The following is a 27,413-nucleotide window of genomic DNA, read 5'->3' on the forward strand; positions in this document are numbered from 1 at the left end:
ATAGTAGCCGGCGACACCCAAGAACGACCGAATATCGGTCTTGGTGCGCGGTTGCGGAAAGTCTCGCACAGCGGCCACTTTTATTTCAGAGGGGCGGCGACGACCCTGACCAATCACGTGACCGAGGTAGACAACCTCGGCCTGTGCTAACTGGCACTTAGGAGCCTTGACTGTCAAGCCCGCTTCGCGCAGGCGGGTTAGCACTGCCCGCAAGTGTGCCATATGCTCAGACCAGGATGCGGAGAATATCGCTACGTCGTCTAGATACGGTAAAGCGAATTCTTGCTGTCCCCGCAACACTTTATCCATGAGACTTGAAAAACAGTATGGCGCGTTCTTCAAACCAAAACTCAACACTTTAGGACGGAATGTTCCCATTGGTGAAATGAACGCCGCATACCTACTAGCCTCTTCTGTAAGTGGAACCTGCCAATAACCCCTGACAAGATCTAGGGTGGAAATAAACTGAGCGCTACTAACTTTCTCAAGGCGCTCCTCGATGTTAGGGATCGGATAAATTTGATCCTTAGTGATGGAATTAAGCCTGCGGTAGTCGACGCAAGGACGAGGTTCCTTGCCCGGTACCTCAACTAAAATCAAAGGGGAGGTATAATCACTCTCACCTGCCTCAATAACACCGAGCTGTAGCATTTTCTTTACCTCAGCCTCCATAATATCGCTCTGGCGGGGTGACACCCGATACGCCTTGGATCGTACTGGCTCTGTGGAGGTAAGTTCTATATCATGAGTAAGTACAGAAGTCCTACCAGGCCTCTCAGAGAACAGACCTTGAAACTCTTGTAATAGCTGGTGTAGTTCGGTTTTCTGCTCGGGCGACAGCGGTGCTTTACTGATAAGGTCACTAATGACTTGACCGGTGTCTTCCCTGTTCGTCACTGAGCCTAGTCCCGGAAGCTCGACCGGAAGCTCTTCAGGAACGTTTACCATCATGCACACCACTGCTTCCCTTTGTCTATAAGGTTTGAGCAGATTACAGTGGTAAACTTGCTGTGCTTTCCGCTTTCCTGGCAGACTTACCACGTAGTTAACGTCCGACAGTTTCTGAACAATTCGTGCTGGGCCCTCCCACTGCACGTCTAGTTTGTTGTTTAGCGATGTGCGCAATATCATGACCTCATCGCCCACCTCAAAACGACGGGCCCTGGCTGTCCGATCATAATAAACCTTGGCCCTCTGCTGGGCCTTTGTCATTGCTTCACCTGACAACTCCTGTGCCCTTCTTAAGCGTTCGAGGAGCTTAAGTACGTACTCCACCACGACTGGGTCGTCGCCCCTACCTTCCCACGATTCTCGAAGCATGCGAAGCGGAGATCGAAGCGAGCGACCGTACACCAGTTCAGCTGGCGAAAACCCTGTAGCCGCATGCGGCGCGGTCCTTAAAGCAAACATCACCCCAGGCAGACACAGCTCCCAGTCAGTTCGATGTTCAAAACACAACGCTCTCAACACTCGCTTCATGACGGAGTGGAGCTTCTCAACGGAATTCGACTGTGGGTGGTACACTGAGCTGTGTAACAGCTTTACCCCACACCTTTCGAGAAAAGTTGTCGTCAAAGCGCTAGTAAACACTGTGCCCTGATCTGATTGGATTTCCGCAGGGAAACCAACTCGCGCAAATATGGACAGTAGTGCATTAACTATCTCAACTGAGCTGAGTTCTTTAAGCGGCACTGCTTCAGGGAACTTTGTCGCTGGGCAGATCACAGTCAAAATGTGTCTGTACCCCGTGGCTGTTACCGGCAGAGGTCCCGCAGTATCAATAACGAGCCGTCTAAAAGGCTCCGTAATGATAGGTACCAATTTCAACGGCGCCCTCGATTTGTCCCCTGGTTTGCCCACCCGCTGACAAGTGTCACATGTCCTCACGAAATGGTCTGCGTCCCGAAAACACCCTGGCCAATAGTACTCTTGCAAGAGACGGTCCTTAGTTTTCTTAACTCCAAGGTGTCCGGACCACGAACCCCCATGCGACAAGCGCAACAGATCCTGACGATAGCATTGAGGCACGATCAGCTGATCGAACTCCACTCCACGGCGGTCTAGATACTTCCGGTACATGACTCCACCTCTTTCCACAAAACGCGCAGTTTTCCTGGCGATACCTTCTTTGACATTGCAGCGCACGTTTTCCAGGCTGCCATCCTTCTTTTGCTCGGCTATCAAAGCCGACCGGCTGACTTTTAGCAACCTATCAAGTCCGTCTGACGTAGGCGCGATGAGCAAATCAGTAGATAGCTCTTCTAACTTTCCCGCATCGGGATTTTCCTCTCCAGTATCTGGTGCCTTTAACGTTACAGACTCAATTTTATTCAGTTCGGGCGTGCTCTGAATATCGGCTTGCTGCGCCTCTGACCCTTTCTCATTGTTTGATAACGTCGGCCCCGCAACTACCGCCTTTGCAGCGAGCTCCCGAACCTTCGATCTGGTTAAGGCCTGAACACTAGCTTCACCAAACAAAAGCCCCTTCTCGCGCAGGAGGTGATCGGACCTGTTTGAAAATAGGTACGGGTACTGGGGTGGCAGCATAGATGACACTGCCGCCTCCGTCTCAAGCGCTCCGAAAGGTCCTTCAATAAGCACTTTTGCTACCGGCAGACACACGCTATGAGCTTCCACGGCTTGCTTGATCCATGCGCACTCGCCCGTGAACATATGGGGTTCTACATAAGACGGGTGAACTACATCCATCGTAGCTGCGGAATCGCGAAGCACTCGGCACTCTTTCCCGTTCACGAGGAGGTCTCGCATGTAAGGCTCGAGAAGCTTCATGTTCTCGTCAGTGCTGCCTATTGAAAAAAACACAACTTTTGGTGTTGTTTCCGGACACTGCGCCGAAAAGTGACCCGGCTTCTGGCACGTATAACACACGCCCGCTCGCCTCATCTCGAACCGCTTTCTGCGTTTGGCTGCCGCCGTCTCTTTACGTTTGGTCGGACTGCTTTCACTCGCATCCTCACTACGCGTGTCCCCCTTTAATCTCATGGGTGTGAACTTCGGCCTCTCAAACTTCGAGCCAAATTCACCCTTTTGACCGTCCTTAGCTCCGCGAGCCCGACGCGTCACAAACTCCTCGGCTAGCTCAGCGGCTTTAGCCACCGTACAAACGTCTGGCCTATCCAAGACCCAGTATCGCACGTTCTCCGGTAACCGACTATAAAACTGTTCTAGCCCGAAGCACTGCAGAACTTTATCGTGGTCACCAAACGCTCTCTCTTCTTTGAGCCACTCCTGCATGTTTGACATAAGCCTATACGCAAACTCTGTATATGACTCACTTTTGCCTTTCTCATTTTCCCGAAACTTCCGACGGAACGCCTCCGCAGACAGCCGGTACTTTTTTAGAAGACTCGATTTCACTGTGTCGAAATCCTCTGCCTCCTCTCTATCCAAGCGAGCGACTACGTCGGCCGCCTCGCCGGGTAACAAAGTGAGCAAGCGCTGTGGCCACGTTTCCCGAGAGAACCCCTGCTTCTCGCACGTTCGCTCAAAGTTAACCAGGAACAAACCAATGTCCTCTCCAAGCTTAAACGGCCGCATCAGGTCAGTCATTTTGAACAATACGCGTTCTCCTGCACCGTGTGCCTGACTTCCATTACGAGCGCGTTCCATCTCTACCTCAAGACGCTTCATTTCCAAAGCGTGTTGACGGTCACGCTCTTGTTGCTCTCGCTCATTTTGTTCTTTACGTTCACGCTCTTCTTTTTCTTTCTGTTCTTTACGTTCACGCTCTTCTCTTTTTGCAGTCTCCCTCTCTTCAATGGTCTCAAGGCATTCCGACAGCTCGTCATCCTCAGCCTCTAACTCAAGAATAGCCTTTAGCAGTTCAGGTTTTCTGAGTTTGTCCGAGACATCCAGACCCAACTCTCTTGCAAGCTCCAACAATTTCGGTTTGCGCAACGACTTCAAATCCATGGCTGCTCTGAATGCTGCTTTCTCTACTGCTTACTATTGTCTTGCCGCAAACTAACCCGGCAGCAACGACAACCACAATTACCAGCTCTGTTTCTGACACTAACAAAAGCCTGGCAAAGCTCAGAAGAAGAAAGTCCCGCACTCACCAAACCTCGCAGGCAGGAATTCCGCGCAGTCGTTCCGCTGCAGGCAACCAGTCGTCACACAGGGCTCGTTGCACTGCTCCCGGATCGTCGTTGAGCTGCTCAGCATACAGTCAACTGCATCTCTTCGCTGCTGGCCTCCGTTGTCGCGATCTCACCGCTGGCAGACAGTTGTTTGAAGTCGGAGGCGATCTCACCGCTGCCAACCAGATGTTTGGATCCCACCGCTGGTGCGATCGGTTGTTGGGAACTCGGCGCTGACGCCCGTGGTTGTACCTGGGTCGCAAGCCCCAAGGGTAGCGTTGGCCTGGCGGCCTGGGGTACAACTGGAAGCATCCGAAGGTCCCGGCAAAGCATGAGTCGACTGGTAACAACAAAACAACTTGTTTATTTTAACATCGCAAAGAGTTGGCGGTCAGGTTGACCGAAGTAGAGAGACGGGAGAGCACTTCACTCAACAGAAGAAATCGGAGCCCTCCTTTTTGCGTCCGGGGGCAGCTGTTTTTATACTCTCGCAGTTGAGGGCAAGAAGGAACCCCTCAAAAGACGAGCACGTGAATGTACAATGGGCTAATGGTGACGCACACTGTCGTAGCGCTGCCGTAGCACCATGTCGAGCACGATCTCGTAGCACCCTGTCGTAGCGCTGCCGTAGCACCATGTCGAGCACGATCTCGTAGCACCCTGTCGTAGCGCTGCCGGTCGGGCACAATGACTGTAATGAGAGGATGATCCCTGCTTTCGCATCGCCTGGTTCGGGCACAATGACTGGAATGAGAGGGTGATCCTTTGCGGTCGCATCGCCGCAGTCGCGCCTGGAAACACCTGCCGATGAGCGTTGCGGCGACGATGATCGGGCCAAAATGTCTGCCGCCCCGCCGCAGTCGCGCCGGCAAAACCACGTGTCGCACGCGAAACGCAACACTACCCACTGTACGCTACGCTTGCACTTACTAATTGGAACAGGCGGGTCAATGGTTTTACACGCCCTACGCGGGCCCAGCAATAAACACAGACATGATCCCACGCAACTGCAGTCATAAAGCAAGAGATAATTCCGAGAAATGTGCGTCAGGGCCCCCGTCCACTTTAGTTTCATGAAGCGAATCCACATAATGGAAGCCGTTGACTTCACGTAAATCGCCGGTTCTTGTTCTCTCTCTTTCTGGCTTTATGCTTACACGCTGTGTAACAGGAAACATTCATATTGTTTTACGAGGGCTTTCTGTACGTTTCTCTAGTTGATAATTGGTGCATGGTCTCCATATCAAAACGAGAAAGCCGTTTAGGTTGTTTGCAGGTAGTAGCTGCTGGTAGTGAACCTCCGTGACAGCGAAATGTTTATAGGCAATCTGCAGTGCGAATTGTTAAGATGACTGAAAAACTCCGAGCTCAATTTGGAGGAGTAACCACTCTCGATCATTTCTTTCAGTCGGGGCACGGGTCCCCAGAATTGTTGGACACTCGCTCACATTCACTTATCTATGCTCTGTTTTCGGGATTCGCCCTCACCTGCCGCTCAGACTCGCCTCCACTCAATCTATGCGGCACTCAATTATACTGAAATCTTCACGTAGCCCCCCTCACTAGCATTATTTCTCTTTCATACGCTAACTTCTCTAAAATGCAGGCCTGTCTTGAAACAGCTGCATTTCTTTTCTTTTTGTACACACTTTTCAACTTCGCTTTTGCCTATATTTGTAATTGTATTGTGTAGGCACTTTTGTATCTTGCATTTGGCAGACAAGTTTTAACGTAGATCGCACGCAGTGTGAAATGCATGTGGGTGAGGTGGCCCATCCAGGCAAACTGATGCCTTTAGCCGCGTGATTTGAAACTTGCATGTATTTATACTGCGCGTACTGATTAAACATCAACGATAAAAAGGTCATACTTAACTTCCCTCTTTTATTAAATAGAAGCTTTCCGTGTTTAGCCGTGTTTAGCGTGGCTCCCTGGCTATTGGGTCGGTAGCTATCTAGCCAGATATATTTGTGAATATAAATACAAAGGTTGTATGAAATTTCGCGAAGTAGCTGATTGGTCTTATTGGCTATTCAATCTGAACGTAGCAGTGCAAAGGCAATATGGAGGTCAAGTACGCCCGCTTTTGTTCTGCATAAGAAAAAAAATTGTCATTTAAGATATAAACACATAATGTACGCTCACGTGCACCTCTAAAGAACACCAATCCAACAATGGAATGATCAAGCTTTTTAACAGATTATTTGATTTATTTTAATTCGTTCTTTTTTCGTCACTTAGTATGTTGCGCTAAATGTGTGCTACTTCTTGACCATTACTCCAGAATGAGCGTGTCCCGCTGAAATTATTGGCGCAAATCACATCAAACCGAACAAACCAAACAAAATCAGTATTTGTCAACCATCAAATAGGTATTACCAGTAACCGAAACTTCGCTTCAAATACATTTCTACATGTGTGTTAAAAATCAACAATTTCACTTTATTCGGGGGAATTTGCTCACACTCACGCTCATACCTTCCTCCAATCCCATTCACCGGTACTCACTCACTCATACTCACACTGATGACGCTGAAATGAGCGTGAGTGATTCTGCGTAAGTGTACTCATAAGTGACGCATGTGCGACCTACATTGCTCTCAAATTTGTTCCTGCGTACAACCGCTTCGCCGTGGTATACCTCGTTTTCACGTGACACATTGAATAGAGAACTCAGCAAGTAGAAAGTTTCGTAATGACTTACACGATTATTCTAAAACGTGCTAAGCACGCTCTCACATATCGTGACTGCAAAACTGTACTGGTTTGCGCCAAATGATAATATGATCAAGGTGAAGAATGAAACTTCACTCAGACGACGGTTGAAATCGCTGTTTCAGTGCAGAGTCGACCGTGACGTCGCTCCGCATCGCAGCGCCAGCGGCTGGTCTGCGTAGCTTCTGGGCGCGGCGTTATTCGCTATCGCTGAGACGCGTCCCGTCCATTTGCAATCGCACCCAGTGATTCGGTCCTTCGTGCGAATGCATCTTAAACGGAGACAAAACGTTAGATAAGTACGCACATAGCGGACTTGAACTTCTTAGGATGCTTCACCCCCTCTTCGATCAGCGTGTCCGTGCCTGTCTAACCATTTACCTCGACCTTCAAGTCAAACCAAATCCTTTATTTCCGGTGCTGGGCGGAGTGGAAACCGCTTAAACGCGTTTTTCTCAAGCACAGCAACAGCGCGCCATAGCGCGCTGCGTCAAGAATGTCCGCGAGGGAAGGCGTGGTTTGTAGCATCCTGGACCTCATTCTAATGTCATTCGGTGACGGTGACGCACATGCCAGTACTGAGTGATCATGGTATCTTGCATTTTACACTTACAAAAACACAACAAAAGACATACCGACAGCGGAAAAGAGTTCCGAGGTTATAAAAAAGCTAACTTCAAGGCATCAACAGAGAACGATGCATATTTCCAGACACCTTCCTACCACTTCATCTGCAACCCTCCGTCGAAACGAACTGGTCTGTTTTCAAAAATAATATCAGTGACCTAATCACCAAACACGTGCCCCTTCGATCCGTCTATGCTAACAATAAAGCACCATGGTACAGCACACTCCCGTACTCACGTACGGGGCAGAAACCTGGAGGCTTACGAAAAGGGTTCTACTTAAATTGAGTACGACGCAACGAGCTATGGAAAGAAGAATGATGGGTGTAACGTTAAGGGATGAGTTAAGAGCAGATTGGGGGAGGGAAAAAACGCGAGTTATTGACATCTTATTTGAAATCAAGAAAAAGAAATGGACATGGGCATGACACGTAATGAGGAGGGAAGATAACCGATGGTCATTAAGGGTTACGGACTGGATTCCAAGAGAAGGGAACCGTAACTGGGGGCGGCAGAAAGTTAGGTGGGTGGATCAGATTAAGAAGTTTGCAGGGACAACATGCTAGGCTGCTGGTCACGGGATCGACCGCATTTCGATGGAGGCGAAATGCGAAAACACCCGTGTACTTAGATTTAGGTGCATGTTAAACAACCCCAGGTGGTCGAAATTTCCGAAGTCCTCCACTACTGCGTGCCTCATGATCAGAAAGTGGTTTTGGCGCGTAAAACCCCATAATTTAATTTTTAAGGGACAACATGGCCACAATTAGCACAGGACCGGGGTAGTTGTAGAAGTATGAGAGAGGCCTTTGTCCTGCAGTGGGCGTAACCAGAATGATGATGATGATGATGATGATGACGACGACGACGATGATGATGATGATGATGGTACAGCACACATCTGAATCGGTTATCGAACAAGAAAAAATGCTTATTCCGTACAGCGAAACATTCCTGAATATAGACACATAGGCTAGCATATAAAAACGCAGCAATTTCATATCTTAGGGCCCTAAGGTCAGCCAAATTTTCATTCTTTAATTGTACACTTCCAAATTTATTAAAGACTAATCCAAAGGGCTTCTGGGAAACCATACGAGGAAATAGCCATAAAACTGGAATATTATTGCTGACAAGTTCTGGGGACCCAGTACCTGACCTATTGTGTTCTACTGTGCTTAACAATACATTCAGATCCCTGATACGATGCCTGAGATAACTTCAACTAACTACCACTTCATGGATCCCTTCGTTTTTGACTCAACCGGTATCAAAGCCATAATACAGAAATTAAAACCTAAAGCATCATTTGGGGTAGACGCAATTATTACTAAATTCTTACAAAACACAGTGGAATACTGTTCAATCATACTAGAATGTATTTACTCGCAATCTTACAGCTCTGTCAACTTACCGTATGATTGGAAAATTGGCAAAGTAATCCCCATTCTCAAAACTGCACCAACCCGTGATCCACAGAACTATAGATCTATTTCACTTACATCTGTACCATGCAAAGTTATGGAGCATATAATATACACGCGTCTAGTTAATTTTCTTGAAAATAGCAACTTCTTCACACTTATGCAGCATGGATTCCGTAAAAACTTCTCCTATGACACTCAGCTTATCCTCTTCACTAAGGGCCCGCATGCCAATTTAGATTCTGTTTTTTTAAGAGACTGTATATTTCTTGACTTTTCTAAAGCGTTTGACAAAGTTAACCATGCATTGCTTCTTGATAAATTAAATGTTCTAAACATAGACCCTTCCGTAATTTATTGGATTAGCGCGTTTCTGACATCACGTGTTCAATTTGTAACCACTAATGACACGAACTCACCTTTAGCTCCAGTTGACTCCGGTGTCCCGCAAGGGTCCGTGATCGGTCCTTTATTATTTCTAATTTATATTAATGACTTGCCCACTCACTTTTCCTCGAACGTTTGTCTATTTGCAGATGACTGCATCTTGTATCATAATATAACTAATTACTCAGATATTAAAGCAATTCAGGAGGATCTCAATAACATAAATGAGTGGTGTCGTACGTGGCGCACGGAATTAAAGATTAAAAAGTGTAAGACTATGAGGATTTCTCGTACTAACGTGATCTGCCCCACTTATACGCTAAATAACATCCCACTAGAATGTGTAACGTCATAGCGATACTTGGGCCTTCAGATTGCCAGCAATATATCCTGGAAAACTCATATTGATCACATAACCTCTAAGGCCACTCGTACACTGGGATATTTTCGTCGGAAATTTTCTCTAGCACCATCATCGCTAAAACTGTACACAACCTACATTCGTCCACAGTTTGAGTACGCATCATCAGTATGGGACCCTGGTCATGACACCCTCATACAGTCTCTAGAGGCAATACAGAATCGCTTAGCCCGTTTCCATTCTCATCAACTACCAAAGAACTACGAGTATCACTAACATGAAAGCTCTCCTACACCTCCCGCTGTTATCAACCCGCAGAAAACTATCTCGTCTATGTCTTTTCCATAAAATCTACTACCACAACGCATATTTACTTTCTATCTTTGTTCAACCGCCACCATACATTTCATCTATCTCGTCTATGTCTTTTCCATAAAATCTACTACCACAACGAATATTTACTTTCTATCTTTGTTCAACCGCCACCATACATTTCATCTCGCATTGACCATCGCCAAAATGTAAAAATTCCGCGCTGCAGCACCGTCGGCTTTTCATATTCATTTCTTCTCCAAACTAGCAAAGATAGGAATAACTTACCCGCATTACTTATAAGCATAACTGACACCAATATCTTTAAAACCACGCTTCAAAAGTTTCGTGTTATAAATTAGTGTTGCGTTTGCTAATTCTGCATAATAACTGCTTTTATGCCGTAATTTTAAGTTATGGCTTGTATTTTTATATGGTATGTTCTTTTTATTCGTTTTTTTTTGTTACGCCATGTATTTTTGCCACGCTTTCCAAGTTTCTATTTAACATTCTTATTATTTATTATACCATGTTTTGCGATGTTTTGCCATGTTGTTGCCTTCCTTCCTTATTATTCCTTGTTCTTTTTATTAATTATTGACTTCCACGTATTTCGCTTTGACGCTTTCTTCTAAAGTTTTTGTTCCTTTGTGCTTAAAATTTTTTTTCTGTAATCAACTATTGTGTGATTTGCCTCTGTATTTACCTTGCCCCTCCCCTCTGCAGTGTGCAACCGTACCTTGAGGGTATAATAAATAAATAAATAAATAAATAAATAAATAAATAAATAAATAAATAAATAAATAAATAAGTTGTAGCGCTTCCATGTAGCCTCCCGAGAAGTAGACGCTGTGGTCTCTGGGGACAAGTGCAACAAAACTTGGTGTGGTCGTGAGGACGCGTTTAATGAAACTTTGTTTTTGGCGTCCGAATGTGTACACGCTCGGGTCTATGGCGACACTGCGGAGCATGCGTGTAATAAAGTGGTTAAGGTTCTTGGCTCACTTGCCCCGCTAGATATCGCAAATAAAGATGTGCTCACCAATACAGTTTGCCACTGGATTTCTTCGACGCTAACAGGAATAACTTCGAAGGTAATCGTAAGGACGGTTCTGCCTAATTTATTTTCTACTTGAAATAATTTTGTAGGGCTCGACGCGTGAATTCATTGAGCATGGGCTGGAGGTTTTCCATAATGTTCCAGGGTTCGAGAAAAAACTATTGAAAGCATGCGGTCTCCTTGTCTATCCTTTTGCCGTCGTGTAATGTGCCGTGGCGACCCGCTGTAAGGGTTTTGTGTCTATGGCATTCTGCTGAGGCGCACTAGGCCTTGCGTGTGCGTGCTACACATGGACGCCGCGGCCGGACTTAAGCCTATACCGCGCTATGAGGGAGTCGGTGTTAGGCCAACTATTTTGTTGGTAGCCGTCTATGCAGCATACTTATCGGTTTCGCAAAGCGTTACCTCTTGGACCAACAGCCATGCGTTGGGTGAACAGTCGTGTGCGTGACGCCATCGTCTGTCCGACGACAGCCGACGACTGGGTCATTGGGCGCGAGTTTACTAGACACTAGACCGGCGTCACCAAAGGAAACGCGGATTTTTACTTCATATGCGTCTAAGTGTTGTGCAATCACACATACATAAGGTTTAGGCCATGGGCTCTATGTTAAAATGACGATGTCATTTGTGTGTTTTTTTATATTTAAAATCTGAAAGAATTCAACCCATTTTTACAGATTGCTACGGTGGGTTGTTTAGGGGATGGTTTACAGAGAACCTATAAAAGGAGGGCTACATATTTAAATCAGTGTGGATTTTGCTATCTTCCGCCTATTAATTTGGGTGGTGGCGTATGATAATGTAGACTGTTGCGATTGCATAGCCTGTGACAAATTTGGGCGTATGTGCCCAGCACAGGAGATGATACTACCCCTGAGCACGAATATTTCAAGCTCACCAGAGGCTAGCAGAACATTTCCAGATTGAGGCCAAAGTTCTCTATTAATCATCCTCACTGTGCGACCTGCTAGTCTCGTGATTAGCCAAGATAGCAGAGCGACCGCACCAGAAAAGCCTTGGCCTCAGGTTCCGTCACCGGACCACGGCAATTTTTTTTAGTAGCAAAGTTTTCTCCTAGAGATACCAGTACGCATTTTCTTTTGTGGCTTCGTGCTGCAGTCGGATGGATGGCGATTTTCCTTTCCTTGCCGTGATCCTTCCTCCGCCTTACGTGCTTTTCCAGAACAGATTTATTTTCAACATATCGTGCACGAATTACACCGGTTTATGAGCCCCTCCTTTCTTAGGTTTGTAAAACACTGAACAATGGCCGAGGATCACAATACTTCCTAATGCGAAATTTGAGCACAGTTCGATGCGTGTTTTCATATCGCGATATATTGAGGGAACAGATCCGAGACCGAAATCACTGCACCGATAGGCATTGGACCAGCGCCTTCGCATAGGGAAGGGCAAAATGGGAGCGCTGGCAGTATGCGTGGCACTGTAAGTAGGTGTGGAATACGACGACGACGTCGAAGACGGGAGCGGTGCCACGAGCGCCTTCGCGCGGTTACCCCGAGGAACGCCGACGCTCAAACAGTGAACAGGGCCCTAAGCACTGCGCTCTAAAATGACTCTACTGCGTTTTTGCTGAGCGCACTCATTGAGTTCCAGACTGCATATACGCTCCGGCCGCGTGAGTAAAATACGCGCGTTATGCCCTTTCCCTTTCCTGCTCTCCATAGATGATGGCGATTTGCAGTCGTCCCCTTCGAAACGGAGCGGCGACAACCTAGTCTGCTTGAGCTGGGTGACCTATACATGCGTATCAGTCTAACAATTGGCCTATATCTCAGAGTTTTCGTTCTTCCTTAAAACCTCTTTTTCTGCCTCGTATATACAGTTACGTGCGCCTGTGAGGGATGTGATCCCATCGATTTCTTCCCTGCTTTTTTATCACCAATACCCTAAATGTTTCTTCTTTATTTCGACTGCTTACTGACTGTTGCTTCCAACCACCTTAAAACCCGGCGCTTCTGAAATGAGAACGTTATATGTAAACCCTACGTATCTAGCTGAGTGAATACCTTCGCATTCCATGACGATGTGCTGAAATGTCTCCGGATTTTCGCTGCAGCACACACATGCCTCATCACGTTGTGAGTACCTGCATCAGCATGTCTTGGTCCTTAGCCAACCAGCACAGGCCTCAAATGGCAAGACACTGGCCTTTGTGTGACGGTACTGATTCTCTCTTGATTATTTCTTGCCGTTTTTGCCGCTATTTATTAACATTTCAGTTTCTATCCTTTGCATTAAATTTACTGTCTCTGTTCCGCTCTCTTTTACCGTGGGCTCTCTGGTTAATTTCCCATCCCAACAAGATATCCAATTCTAAGCACAGAGTGGCATTTGCCAACCTTAGTAGTGGAGCCATTACTTCTTTCCAGGTGCTCGCAGCACCTCATATTTATTATAGCCCTGAATGCTTTATGCTTAATTATAGCTGCATTCCCGCTTCCCGTTTATTCTTAGATTGGGGGTTCTTGAGTCGGTCTTTATTTGTGTATACACCTTCAGTGGCGTAGCCAGAAATTTCGTTCGCGTGGGGGGGGGGGGGGGGGGGGGCTTACGTTGCAGCTCAGCATCCTCCTTAACAGGAAGCTTTAGCTCGGATGCGCTTATCTAAATACATGCAGAAGGGGAATTCGTTTTTCTCGGCAACCATTGCACCAAACTTGACGAAGTTTGTTGCATATCGAAGAAAAGCTTGGAAAAGCTTGAAAAGTGACTGCTGGTTTCGAATTTTTCGTTTAGGGGGTAAATATTTTAATAAAAATTGGCCAAAATCGCAAGTTTTCACAAAACGAAACTATCAAGTTTAAAACTCCAACTTAACAATGAAAAATGGTATCACAATTATGTGCATTTCATCTAATAGCACATCTACAGCGGACAAAATTGGTATGTTACACATTAATCTAAAAATTTTAGTATTAAGGAAACACGGCTTTTGCAGAACCTTTGTACACAACGTAACCAATTCAAGTAAGATACAAATTGACATACCAAATTTGTCCGCTTTGACTGTTATAATAGATGCCGTTGACAGAACCGCGATATCTGTTCTTGAAGCAGAGCTGTTAGATTGTAAACGTCATGCTGCTATTTTTTTGGAACTTTCAAATTTTTCAAAATAGTTTAAACAAAATTTAGGCCCTAAATCGAAATTCTGCTTCCAACAGACACTACAATTTAACTTTCTCTCCCAAATGCAACAAATTTCATTAAAAGCGACCCAGAGGTTATCTCAGAAAAGCGTTTCTGCGTTTTACATGTATTTGAATAGGCCGCGTCGGAGTGGCGCCCGAGCTAAAGATTCCTCTTAAACAATTTGTCGAGGGATCAAATACATGAATAATAATTGCATTGCCATTATTGCCAAAGATGCTGCAAACAGTAAGAACAAGTAAAATATATCGTTCTGCACAAAAGATTATACACGTATGTGCCGAAAATTGTGTCCAAAATAACTGATATCAATGCTTCCATGTTTTTAGTCTATTTAATAAGTAAAGAAAATATCACACGAACTTTAGAACTACATCAGTTCGAAAGCAGCAAAGCAGTGCATGCCGCTGATATGAAAAATGTAAAGGCCATGAAATGAACAAGTTGAGGACAAATATGTTGATGAAACTTTGTCATTCAAGAACCGCGTTTACATTCATGTACGTATACAATGGCCAGTGCAACATATCAATGATGCTGGCTTTTGTTCCAATGTATTACGCAGGAGCAGTTGTCACCGTTCGTGTATTGTGAGTAATTACACCGAAATTATAGTCGCAAAAGAGAGCACGTATACAAAGCAGGAGTTCTGCAAAATATGCGAAGGCGAGACAAATGAAAGTGAGCCAATGCGAATATATGACAAACGGGGTACTTTATTTAAAAGTAGTCTCCATGAGCATTTAGACATTTGTCCCATCAACTGAGGAGTCGCGTGATTCCGGTCTGATAAAATTCTTTGGGTTGCTGCTTCAAAAAGTCTGTAACTGACTCTTTCACGTCATCGGCCGACAAGAACGTGGTTCCCTTGAGCTGCTTTTTTTTTCGGTTGCCCGAAAATGTGGATGTCGCAAGGCGACAGGTCTGGGCTGTGTGGCGGATGTTCCAGCGTTTCTCACTTGAACGTTACCAGTTTTGTATTAAATACATCAGCGATGTGGGGAGGGGCATTGTCGTGGAACAGGATGACCCCATTCGTCAATTTTCCACATCGTTTCTTCTTGATTGCAACACGCACCCGTTGCGGCGTTTCACAGTATCGGAAACAATTGATAGTCTCTCAAGACTTAGCAAATTCTATCCGTAATGGCCCCTGACGATCGAACAAAAAAGTGAACAACACCTTCCCGGCGAAAATGATGGCCTTTGCTTTCTTTCGGTGTGGTGAATTCGAATGTTTCCACTGTAAGCTTTGCCGTCGTGTTTCAGGCTCGTAGTAGTGGCACCATGGTTCGTCCCTGATCACAATTGCAGAGAAAAAGTTGTCACCTTCATTGTGACACCAGATCAGATCTGTCAAGGCAGCGCCGAACTTCTCCATCTTCTGGCGGTGGTTCAAAATCTTGGGCATCCATTGCGCACACAAAAGCCGATGACAAAGATGTTAATGAATTATGGCGGGAACCGAATAGGGACTGATGTCCAGACGCCCTGCCAGTTCATCGATGCTTATCCTCCTTTCTTGTCTCGTCACCTCATCAACTTCTGCAATATTGTTAAGGGCGATTTCACGATGGCTTTAGTCCCGTCTTGGATCGTCTTTGCAACTTTCACGTCCTCCTTTGAACCGTTTGCTCCAACGCTTCACAGTGGCCAAGGAAATGCGATGTTCAACGCACACGGCAGCCATACGGCGACTAATTTCTTTTTACGAAATACCTTCAGCAGTCAAAAACTTCACGGCATCAAGCTGTTCAACTTTTGGAGTTTCCAATATGTCACGCAACCATGTTCAACCGAATGTATGATAGCATTATAGAACCTTTATCCTCACACCTGCGTGTCACTTCGGTAAATGAAACATCCCTCTCATCTACGCACATGCCTCGCAGATAATGAACCGAACCATTATTGCTCGGGGTGGGTAGGCTCACATTCATTTAACTAGCCCTCGTACATTAAAAATGCGAAGATATAATGGGATATACAAATGCGAAGCTAGAGCTTGACAAAGGGCAATAAAGTGTCACTGGAAACAAAGCTCCACTCCACGTATACACAAAATCTCACAACAAGATATTTATATGTGCGAATAAGTCTCCAATAAATCTACGTTTCTAAGAAAAAGTGACGGTGTATAATGCGTCAAACGAAGCAAATAAACATGTTGCGCAATCGCAGATTCACAGAATCCTAGATACCGCCCTCATTCCATCCACTCCCCCCGATGTAAAGCGCGCGACGGAAGACGACTAGCTTGCTCTCCGCTTTTCTCTTATGCGCACACAAGACTGTGTCACCATCGTCAGCTCACCCATTCCAGCCCCCCCCCCCCCTTCCCGTACGCTTTCACTCGCAGATACAGCATGCAGCGCTCGGTAACGATGCTATCGCCCTTGGACTTCATACGAAACATGAGGGCGACGATGACAGCAGGAATGCGCTTGGAGTGTCCATATAATTGCTATCGCAATAATATATTAAGTGTATCCGCAACTGAAGCGTCCCGTGGCCCATTACTTTCCGCAAAGTAAGAAGTAACAAAATCGAACTTTCACCATGCAGCAATTCGCTGCACCGCAACATTGTATTTTTTTCCTTTTGTGGGGCGGAGGCACGGAAATATTAAAAAACTCCAAGGAAAATATGTTGGCCGCAATTGGATGCCTACTTTGCGCACCTAATGTGGCTACCGAAGGAATATCGAAAAAAACTTAAAACGCTTGGTCCACAGATAACCAACCATACGCATACTGCTCGGTATCCTACACCGGCGACCCAAGACTTTCCGGGGAAGTTGCCCTCAAGCAAACGCGACGCAATCCGTTGAGTCCCCGCAGTGATGGCGGTGAGCGGCCATTGTTTCTTTTTCTCGTCTGCTGGCCAGAAAGCGTCTAAAACTATGCCAGGTGAAAATCCACTCGGCCAGAGCAAACCGAACACGCAACGAAGTGCGCCGCGCAGTGGTCAGGGCAATACGAGAAAAACGTATGCGCTCTGGCTTGCTCTGGCAGCCCGTGGGTAATGTAGGAAAACCAAAGAAATTGAAGACGCTCAATGTGTCCTCGCGAATAAAACTCAAAGTAGGAAAAATAAATAAGAACGTAGTTAGCTTGGCTAGCTTTAGTGTCTTAACATGGATGCTTTGGCGTATAGGTGAAAAAAAAATTTGATATTTTTTTAATGTGACATGACGGCACAAATGAACCACTACAACGCTTCGTCTCATCAGACCTCGCTGTGTGCTTTGCCAACTTGCCAACTTGTCTAATAAAGTGTTGATTTCGCTTGTCCCGTTGTATGTTCCAATGCAATACTTTAGGAAAGTCAATGCACCTTTGGCGTCAAATGTTTACAACAGCATTAGACTGACAAAGTTCCGCAATTGAAAATCTAAAGCACTATTTTGGAAATGTCAATGCACCTTTCACATCAAAAGTTTATGAGATTTATACCCATAAAGATTCGGAATTGATATCCATGCGCTTCGTAGATTCGGCGGCCTCTGCGATATGCCATGGTGAGCCCGTTTGTCATCAAAACGCCATTGAAACTTCGTACTCGGATGGGGCTGCTTGCGTTATGCTACTCCCGGTGCATGGTCTTTGCCACGAAATCCAGCCCTAATTTGCAGTTTTCGCGGTGAAATGTTATTTCGAGCATGAAAAAGACCATTCTAGACAAAATACAGAATGATTTCCGGCGCCGGGGGTTGCTTTGGTCGGCGGTGCATTGACAGCACGAAAAAATTTCGGGGGGCGGGCTGAAGCCCCAAAAGCTCCCCCCCCCCCATGGCTACGCCCCTGTACACCTTGTTTTGATATGTCTTTACATATCTTAATATATGTAGCCTACACAAATGTGATAACATTATTTACATCTGAGGCACAGAGTTGAGAACTCGGCGCTTGCGTGTTTCTCTTTTTTAAGTTTGAAATTTCCAACAATTAGCGGAAGAATACATGCCAACCTAACTAAATTATTTGTTACCTGTAGTCACTAAATCTCCGATTTTTATTTTAAATGAAACAGATGTCATGAATATTGACGCTGTGTTTGCCGAGCAAAGCGAATACTTTGTTCCCATGTGTTGTTAGCAGCACCAGAACTAAAGCTTCGTCCTAAGTCGCTCGCTGCAAAACTCGAAAATCTTCAGTCCTCTCCTTGGTGGAATGAACTCTCCTTTTTTTTTTCAAGCCACATGTACACACATAAGCTCTACCACGGTCATACTGTGGCGCAGTGTTAACGCTAATGAAGCTTAAATCCTTTCCTTTTAATTCGACAATGTTAATATGAACTAATCGGCCTCCTTCTGAAGAACCCCAAAGTTTGTGAAGCGATGAATTGAGTAGGGAATCACTGTAAGAGCTTGCTATTTCACAAGCACACAGCCAGCGTTACATTGCACGAACGCTGTCTATACGCTACAAAAGTCGACATATTTTACCTAGTAGCCTGAATGTAGCCTTCAGGCTCGACATACTCGGAATTCTTGAAGGGCTCGTGGCTGATAAGAAACTAATCACTTATTTTCGGAGGAATTTCCGCGTTTGACTATAGTTTTGTAAAGGACAATATCCAGCCCCATATTGTCACCGTTATCGGCTGACCCTCAACGCACAATCGGAAGTCAATGCGATAAGTATGGCCATTGTAATGTGGACACTGCGCATCGCATGAGAGTTATAATATACCTGCTTTAGAAGGATTTCGCCGAGGAGAACTTCAATAAGCAATCAATGTCCCTGTGACCTAATAAGATACGCATATCAACATAATCGGCTCCTATAATGGCTCCAAGAATGAGGACGTCAATGATATATGAACAACCTGAGACTTTTTCGATGTATTAAACAGTGACAACTCTATAGAGACGAGAAAAAAAGGTAACGCCGGCGAGCGCTTACCTTTCAACTAGATTTTCTTTTCACATGTACACAATGTACAGTACGTCAGATATGACAAAATAAAGGAAGGGGAAGAAGACACAACAACTATCACAGAGATTAGGTCACCAGATAATCACAGCTGCGATTTCGTGTTAAAAAAGAAAGCGAAAAATGTTTAGCTCTTCATTGTTAGCGCCATGGAGGCTATACTAACGCATGCATCCTTCGGTTTCTTCAATTAGACGTGAGTCCGAGACTTCGTGCGTACACTGATCTACAGATCTGCATCACACAGCTGTCTCCTTGAGAAAAGTGGAACGTATCAACAAACGCAATAAAGAATGCCTGAATTGCCGTAGACAGCTTGAGTAACATTGTAGTTATCCACATTGAAGACTCTCGTTTATGTAACGGCCCGTTTGTTCCTGATATGGTTTACAGCGGGAGAAAGGAATGAAATACACTACGTTCCGAATGCAGTGCAGAAAACACTTGAGATACACGCCACGGTAGTTTAGCGCCTATGGCGTCATGATGCTAAGCTCAAGGTCACAACTCCAGCCACGCCGGCTGCATTTCGATGGGAGCTACATTGAAGAATGCTGGTTAACTTAGATTTAAGGACACGTTATAGATAAGGACACGTTATTTAAGGACCGCCTGCGTTTCTCTAACGCAGGCGGTCCTTAAATAACGTGTCCTTATCTAAATTAATACGTGGTGCCCCAGCACGGTGTGCTTGATGACCATATCGGGGTTTAGACACGTGATACTAAAAATATTTTAATTAAGGCGCTTACGATACTCAGCAGTGCAAACATGTAACGCGATTACCCATCGGCTCACATGCTTGCAATAAAGAAAGTGATTTTATTGACAGAAAAGACAGAGAGGTCGACCTGAACTGGTGCACTCTAGTCTGGTATTCTGCACTGGGAAAGAGGGGAGGGGAGTGCTGGGATGGAAGAAAAGTGGTGAGTGCTAATGTAATACCATAGGGCTTCTCACCATATTACCTAGAGGGAAATCTGGCGCTGCTGCGCTGTGGTATGCATGGGAATGCCGGTATATTGTGACTTCGGATTGGCATCGTTCTCGAAGAGCTAGGCAAGCACCGTTCCGTTTGTCACGTTGATTAATTTTCTACTAAAACAGCACGTAAAAAGCTGTCTTAGCTTTGTTATTACACAAAAACATGTTTTGTTTAACTATGAGAACTTGTTATTGCATGTACAGTTATATGATACGTAAAAAGTATCAGCGGGCCGCTTAAGTCGGAGGACAGACGACAAGATTCGCGCTCGCTTCGAAACAGTTTGTCGTCCGTTCTTGGTTTTCTTCGCTTGGTTATGCATTGTAGGCGAGTAAAGATGTAATATTCGTGAATGGAAACATTTCATGAAGATTTTACTTTAAGAACGCGTTATTTGTGTAGCCATATCCAGGTTTTAAACGAAGCCTCTTACAACACCAGCCAACACGAGCCTCGCAGACGCATATGCCGTCATTCCCATGACGACACAGCGCAACTTAGGAAACTCCCATAGACGGTGGCACCAGATTTCCCTCTAGGTGTTATAGTGAGAAATCCTACGTGTAATGCATTAGACGGTGCTCCTACATTAGCTACTCGTCTAGTTTCGCATCATGCAGAAACAGCTCTTTAGTTGACTCACTGAAGTTGCAGTTTAAGGTCATGGACCAAGAATACACTCTAAGAAAAATCCCGGGGAAAACGGGAGTAACTGCGCCGTTAGTCCTAAAAAGGGCGCTTTCGTCCCTCAAAGGACTAACTGCATGAATGTGCGGGCCGTGTGCAAATTTCGGAGAGTAAGTGTTTAGTCCCTGCTCGGAAAGAGAGCAATGGGAGGACGAACGGCAAAAGTTACTCCCCAGGCACTTCGCTGTTTTCGTCCGTGTCATGGAGCGATGCGGCGAAAACGGTATTGTCTATAAATCGTGAATGGTTCGAAGTTCGTGCATTGTCTATTGAACTACATGCAAAGCAGCACCTTGCCTCTTCGTGAGAAAATTACGTGAAACTTAAAACTGGAATGTGAAGAGGCATGCCCTTCGTGCTCACCCCATAAGTGAGCGATACACATTAAACGCGCAAGTCACTGATAGACGGCTAGATTTTCTTGGTCTATAGTACCTAAGTTCCTTCCGTTCCAAGGAGGTTGCGAACTGAAGCGATGTGTAGCTCAAACGGCACGCGCTAAGCGACAGAGAAATTGCCCTTCTCTGTCGTCTTCGGTGCCCCGTTTGAGCTCGCTACACGTATACATGGCGTAGTGCCTCAGTTTAAAACACCCTAAAAAAAATACTCGGGCTGATTTCTTTTCGCAGTCGCTTATGGTTGCAAGTACACTCAACGTTAGACTCTGATTGCATAGCTTGCACAAAATACAGTCACTTTTATATTGCTGCACTTGCGTTCCCATGCTTAACCTTGTCGAAATAACCCGTCTTGCCAAGCAAGCGGCGTGGTGAAGTCGGGCTATTTCGACAAGGTTAAGCATGGGAACGCAAGTGCAGCAATATAAAAGTGACTGTATTTTGTGCAAGCTATGCAATCAGAGTCTAACGTTGAGTGTACTTGCAACCATAAGCGACTGCGAAAAGAAATCAGCCAAGCAAGCGGCGTGGTGAAGTCGATTCCACTTCCGGGCACCGCAGTGAACGGACGTGTTATCATGTGCTCCGACGGAGCGGCGTTGGCGGCCGCGAACGGCCGCGGTAACAGGAATGCTGTTTTTGAAGAAGAGGATTATCAGGTGATTTTGCCGCACTTGCCTACCGGTCGAATCGTCCTTAATACTGTTTTTTTACACGCGGACGTCCGTGGAAGACCGTACAAGGTTGAGGATTTCCGTGACACTCTGGTTCGTCTGGAACTGCTCCCCGAAGTAGTTGCTTTGGGGGCGTATCAGATGAATCACGTGTGGGCGGTCATGATGAAGACGACTGAAGCCACAAAGAAACTGCTTGCTATCCGAAGCATCATTGTCAAAGAACGCCGCTGTATTGTCGTTGACCCCACCAATCAAGGCGTGCGCTTGAAGTTACACTGGATGCTGCCAAACGTGTCAGATGAAGACATCAGACAAGCTCTTGCCCCATACGGAACGGTTACGGACGCGGCGAAAGAACGGTGGCGTGTTCAAGGGATTTTGGACAAGGGCTCAACGACGCGGTCGGTGACCCTGCAGCTTAAGGCAGGTACTACAGTCGACGATATTCCGCACCAGCTACGCATAGCAGGGGAGCTCGTCCTTGCCGTCATTCCGGGCCGCGCCCCTCTTTGCCTGCGGTGCCATACAACCGGTCATATTCGCCGGGACTGTCGAGTTCCACGCTGCGAGGTCTGCCGCCGCTTCGGCCATGAACGATCTCGGTGCGTCAAGACATACGCCGTCGTCGCAGGACCAGCGAGAAGAGAAGAAGAAGTATCTGAACACCTCATGGATGAGGCTGAAGTTGAAGATATTTCTCCGGTTAAGAGCGACAAGGTTGGCAACGCGGTCACACAGAAGCAGACTCTCCACCCCAAAAACTTGTGCCCAGACAAGAAAACCAACGACGAGGCTGATACTCGGAAAGAGACTGAAAACGGGGCGCCTGAAAATCAGAGTTTCGCTCCTGAACAGAGTGAAGTCCCCTCGATGTCGTCGCCTGCCACTACGTGTGCGGAGGCGTCTGCTACGACTGACGTCGACATGTCAGCAGCCACTAGCATGCCTACGAAGCGGGCACACGAGGAAACGATCGGCGTAACCGGGACCTCTGGAGCAACGACATGCAGCGGACCACCTGCAAAGGCGGCTCAGCTGCGACGTACGCCTTTCAAGCCGAGGCCCAACGTCCAGGTCGAGCGGAGACCCGAGACGGGGCCGCCCCCGTAGCGGCTTCGTTTCGGGTAGTGCAACCTAGATATGGTCACTACGTGTGATACCGCCAGCTTGACTGGCGGAGCCATGTACTACAGAATAGAGGACACCACTTTATGCATAGTGCATGGGTCGCTCAAGGTAAGCGCTATGCGACCCGATTGTTCTTGCTCATAATGGAGGCCGCAATTAACACCGCGATTCGTATTGCCACGCTAAATGTCCGAGGACTAAGCACGAGGCGGCGGCAATATCAATTGAGTCGTATCTTTCTGGAAAACGATCTCGACATAATCGCAGTTCAGGAAACAAAGATAGCGAGTCAAGAGCAAACGGATCGCATGGTGCAACAATTCCTTCCCCGTTACAATGTATGCGTCTGTCATGCGGCCGGCACATCGGGGGGCTGCGCTATTTTTTTGCGCAATAGCCTAAATATAAGTGTAGAAGCAGTCACAGTGTGTGAAACGGGACGCCTGGTTGTTGTCGATTTTACCTTGAATGAAGTTCTCTGGCGAGTTATCTGTATTTACGCGCCTAATAGAGAGGGCGAGAGACATTCTTTTTTTGAACGAGTTGAGGATTATTTAAAGACCGACAAGCTTTTGGTTTTACTTGGCGATTTCAACTGCGTTTGTTTTCCGGAGGATCGCGTAAAAAAACTGCCGCTGAATGATCGTAGTGCACTGCTATTGAACAATCTTGTCAGTGAATACAACCTGGAAGACGTCGGCTATGTGTTGTACGATCACAGTGTTCCGCGTTTTACTCATTTCCAAGGACTTAGCCATGCTCGGCTAGATAGAGCTTATGTGTCATTGGAACTGGTGCCGTTATGCAAAACGTACGAGAACAAGCAAGTCTCTTTTAGTGACCACAGTTTGGTTGCCTTCACAATAGGAACAAAAGAACGAAAAACAAACTTCTCGTGGGATTTGTGGAAATTTAACGATAAGCTACTCAACGATGACTGTTTCGTAAATGACATTAAAGAAAAACTTGGACGATTGATTGTAGCTGAAGAGAAATATGTAGTCACCATGTGGGAACATTTTAAAAATGAATTGAAGATGTGTGCTATAGAAAGGGCAACTAAACTGAAACAAGAAGAAAAACGGAAAGAAAAAGCCCTGAGGAGTAAACTCGACTTTCTACTTAATCTAGAAAGCACAGAACCTGGCCAAGTCATCAAGGAAATCAAGAAAGTTAAAAGCCAGTTAGAAATCATCGACACAGAGAAGTACCGTGGTGCCATGATAAGATCCCGTGCAGAAAGATTGTGGCAAGGGGAAACACCGAATAAACGTGCGCTAAGTGACGAGAAAGCTTACGCTCGCCGCAGTGATACAAAACAGATAAGCTACAATGAGGAAGTAACGAGTGACCGCAGGACCATTGAACGCGCCTTTGTTGAACACTATGGAGACTTGTTTGGCGAAAGAAAAACTGATCTGGGTGGCTTCATAAGCCACTTCCTACACTTTATGCCACGATTGGAAGAAAATGTTAAACAAGGCCTCGAAGCGACCATAACTGTGCGTGAAGTTGAAGCTGCTATAGAAGAACTAGGCTCAGGAAAGGCACCTGGGCCGGACGGATTAAGCGCTGCTTTCTACAAAACATTTAAAGCAGAAATAGCACTAATTATGAAGAAATTTTTAGTGCAGTCCTACAAAAACAACCGAATACCCGCGTCATTCCGAACAGCTCAGATGGTCCTGATACCAAAATCTGACGATCCTGTAAAGCGCTTGTCTGTTGCATCGTACCGCCCAATTAGCCTTGCGAACACTGACTATAAAATTTTTATGAAAATACTGGCGAAAAGGTTACAGAGCGTAATAAAACTTTTAGTTGGCACCCACCAAACGTGTGGGATTAAAGGGCGCACAATAACTACCAATGTACACGTCACCAGGAGCATTCTAGAATGCGTCGATGCTTTCGAGGGTAAAGTTGCAATGTTGCAGCTAGACCTGGAGAAGGCATTTGACCGTGTGGCTCATGATATTCTCTTCGAGATTTTAGAATACACGAACATAGGATCAGTGATTATAGATGGCTTAAAAATGGTGTACACAGACTGCAGCACACGGCTGATTATTAACAAGAGTCTCACGAGAAGTGTCAATGTCTGCTCATCTCTGAAACAGGGGTGCCCAATTTCGTCATTGCTTTTCGCAATATACCTGGAGCCTTTTTGCTTAGCCATTAAAGAGAACGAGAAAATAAGAGGTTTCAAATTACAGCAAAGTGAGGTGAAAGTGCTTTCCTACGCAGACGATCTAGCAGTGTTTTGCGATGACTATGACAGTGTCAGCGAAGTGGTAACTCTGGCGAAAACTTATTGTGAAAAAACAGGTAGTGCCATAAACTGGGATAAGTGCATCGGGTTTTGGCATGGCGCGTGGCAAAGCAAACCACGCAGTTTCGCAAACATACAGTGGGTGACCATGCCTGTGAAATATCTTGGCGTGCCGCTTGAACATTACAAAGACAGTAAGCAGTTCTGGGAACAGGAAACACAGACGGCGAAGGAAAAAGCGCTGACATGGCAAGGGCGCAATCTCTCAATGTTCGCGCGCTCCACTGTGTGCAACATTTTTCTGGTTGCAAAAATATGGTACATACTACAAGCGCTATTCATGTCGCGAGTGAATGTACAGAAACTGCATCGAGTGTTCGCTGTGTTCATTTGGAACTCAACTTGGGAACGCTGCAGCCGCTCTAATCTCTTCAGATCAGTTCGCAGCGGTGGTCTTGGACTGTCACACCTATTTGTGCGCCAGATTGTATCGCGGTTTATGTTCTTGCGGAACCACAGTGATCCATTTTTGCGCACCATGACACAAGTGCGATTAGGTAATCTGTTACCTGACTTCATTGTTTCGTGTTCCAATGTTGAATCCCCTCCAGTGAAAGGTTTCCTTCAGGAAGTAGTGTTATCTTTCCGTATGCTTAGTGTTCGATTCTCGCTAGAATATTTAAGTTCCGTCAAAAGACAGAAATTGTACCATGATATGATAGACTCATTAATGCCAGTTCCAATGTATAGGTTAGCATACTATGGAGGTTCAGGCGATGATGTCCTCAAAAGGGTCAAAAGAATGCCTGTGAAACCATCGGTAAAATCATTCTTCTTCAAACTCCACACAAATACCTTGCCTGTAAAGACTTGGCTGGCCGACAAGGGAATATATGTGCCGTGGACCACCGATTGTATATTGTGTAAAAAACCAGAGACTGTCGATCACGTCTTCATTGACTGTTGGGATCCCTTTTTTCATTGGGACATCTTACAACGAACATTAAAGAAAGCATTACCAATAACCCCACGTGGTATCAGATACTTAGACACAGGCAATAACGATATTCCATATGACCTTATTATGCTGCTGAGCCTCCATAGTATATGGTCCACAAGAATGTCGGTATGTCATGCTGATGTGAATGCCCATTCTGTGCGAGAAAACTTTATTGAAAGTGTCGTCTACATGCGTGAAGTGTACAAAGCCCAGAAAGAACCGCCCGATTGGTTGCCGCTGTTCGATGAGTTGGCTAAATTCAAGCGATTTTAATTTTAGAGAGTCAGCATAAGCTAAGCTGATTCTCTTTTCACAATGTATTCGCATGGCATTTCTGTAACGAGGAAATAAAGAAAAAAAAAGCGGCGTGGTGAAGTGGTTAGAGTACCTGACTTGTGAGCGAGAGGACGTGAGTTCGAATCCTGCTGTCGGGCACGTTTTTTTTTCAGCTCATTAATTTTTTATTAGGGTATAAATGCCTATTTTAATTAATTACACCTTTGCGGAGCATCGGAACGAATTACAGTTACTCCCTTGAGGACCATCGGGCAGGGGCAACTGTTAGTCCCCGAAGGAGTAAGCGCATGGGGAGTAACAGTTCATCCCATGTCAGTTCGTCCCCGAAAGGACTAATGGTTGTGGCAAATCAGTTAGTCCCCAAAAGGACTAACCTCCCTACCCCTTTTAGTCCTTTTTTTCTTAGAGTGTAGCGTCCTCCGACGGTGTTTGATTGCCAACACCTATTTGGAAATTATCCAAGGTCCTTCGTTCCAGGCTCATATGCGGGCCAATCACATATGTGTTCCAGCGTTTCAAACGTCTGACATTGCTCGCAATCAGGTTTCTGCAAGGGTTCTGGGGCGAAAAATAGAACGTGGGTATTTGCCTTCGTATCTATCTTCTTGGGATTGTGTGAAATTCGGCGGAGATACCGTATAACCATTACTATCTTCCGTTTTTCTTGCGGCATAACCGCTACATTCTCCTTTATTTTCGGCCCCTCCGAATCTGCCCTGCCCAACCATGAACATTTTCCACAATGATTCCGTCGCAGTGGCGATAAGCCGCGAAAAGAAACCTGTCCCCACTGGACGCCTAGCTTAATCTTCTATGCCCGTGTCACGGATAATTGTGACCGCAATTCAATCAAACTGAATCTCGCAG

General features: G+C 45.9%; 1 protein-coding gene across 1 annotated transcript; it reads left to right on the top strand.

Annotated features, from left to right (window-relative positions):
- The first annotated feature begins 21,732 nt into the window (after positions 1–21,732).
- LOC142587533 (uncharacterized) lies at positions 21,733–23,238 on the top strand. The gene has a single exon (XM_075698615.1). The coding sequence runs from the start codon at positions 21,751–21,753 to the stop codon at positions 22,957–22,959; it is 1,209 nt and encodes a 402-aa protein (XP_075554730.1). The 5' UTR covers positions 21,733–21,750; the 3' UTR covers positions 22,960–23,238.
- The last annotated feature ends 4,175 nt before the right edge of the window (positions 23,239–27,413 follow it).

The sequence above is a fragment of the Dermacentor variabilis genome, chromosome 7 (genome assembly GCF_050947875.1).
Source record: "Dermacentor variabilis isolate Ectoservices chromosome 7, ASM5094787v1, whole genome shotgun sequence".
Taxonomy (NCBI): domain Eukaryota; kingdom Metazoa; phylum Arthropoda; class Arachnida; order Ixodida; family Ixodidae; genus Dermacentor; species Dermacentor variabilis.

Coding starts and splice junctions, on each gene's coding strand:
- LOC142587533 (XM_075698615.1), top strand. CDS start 21,751: ATGTGCTCCGACGGAGCGGCGTTGGCGGCCGCGAACGGCCGCGGTAAC.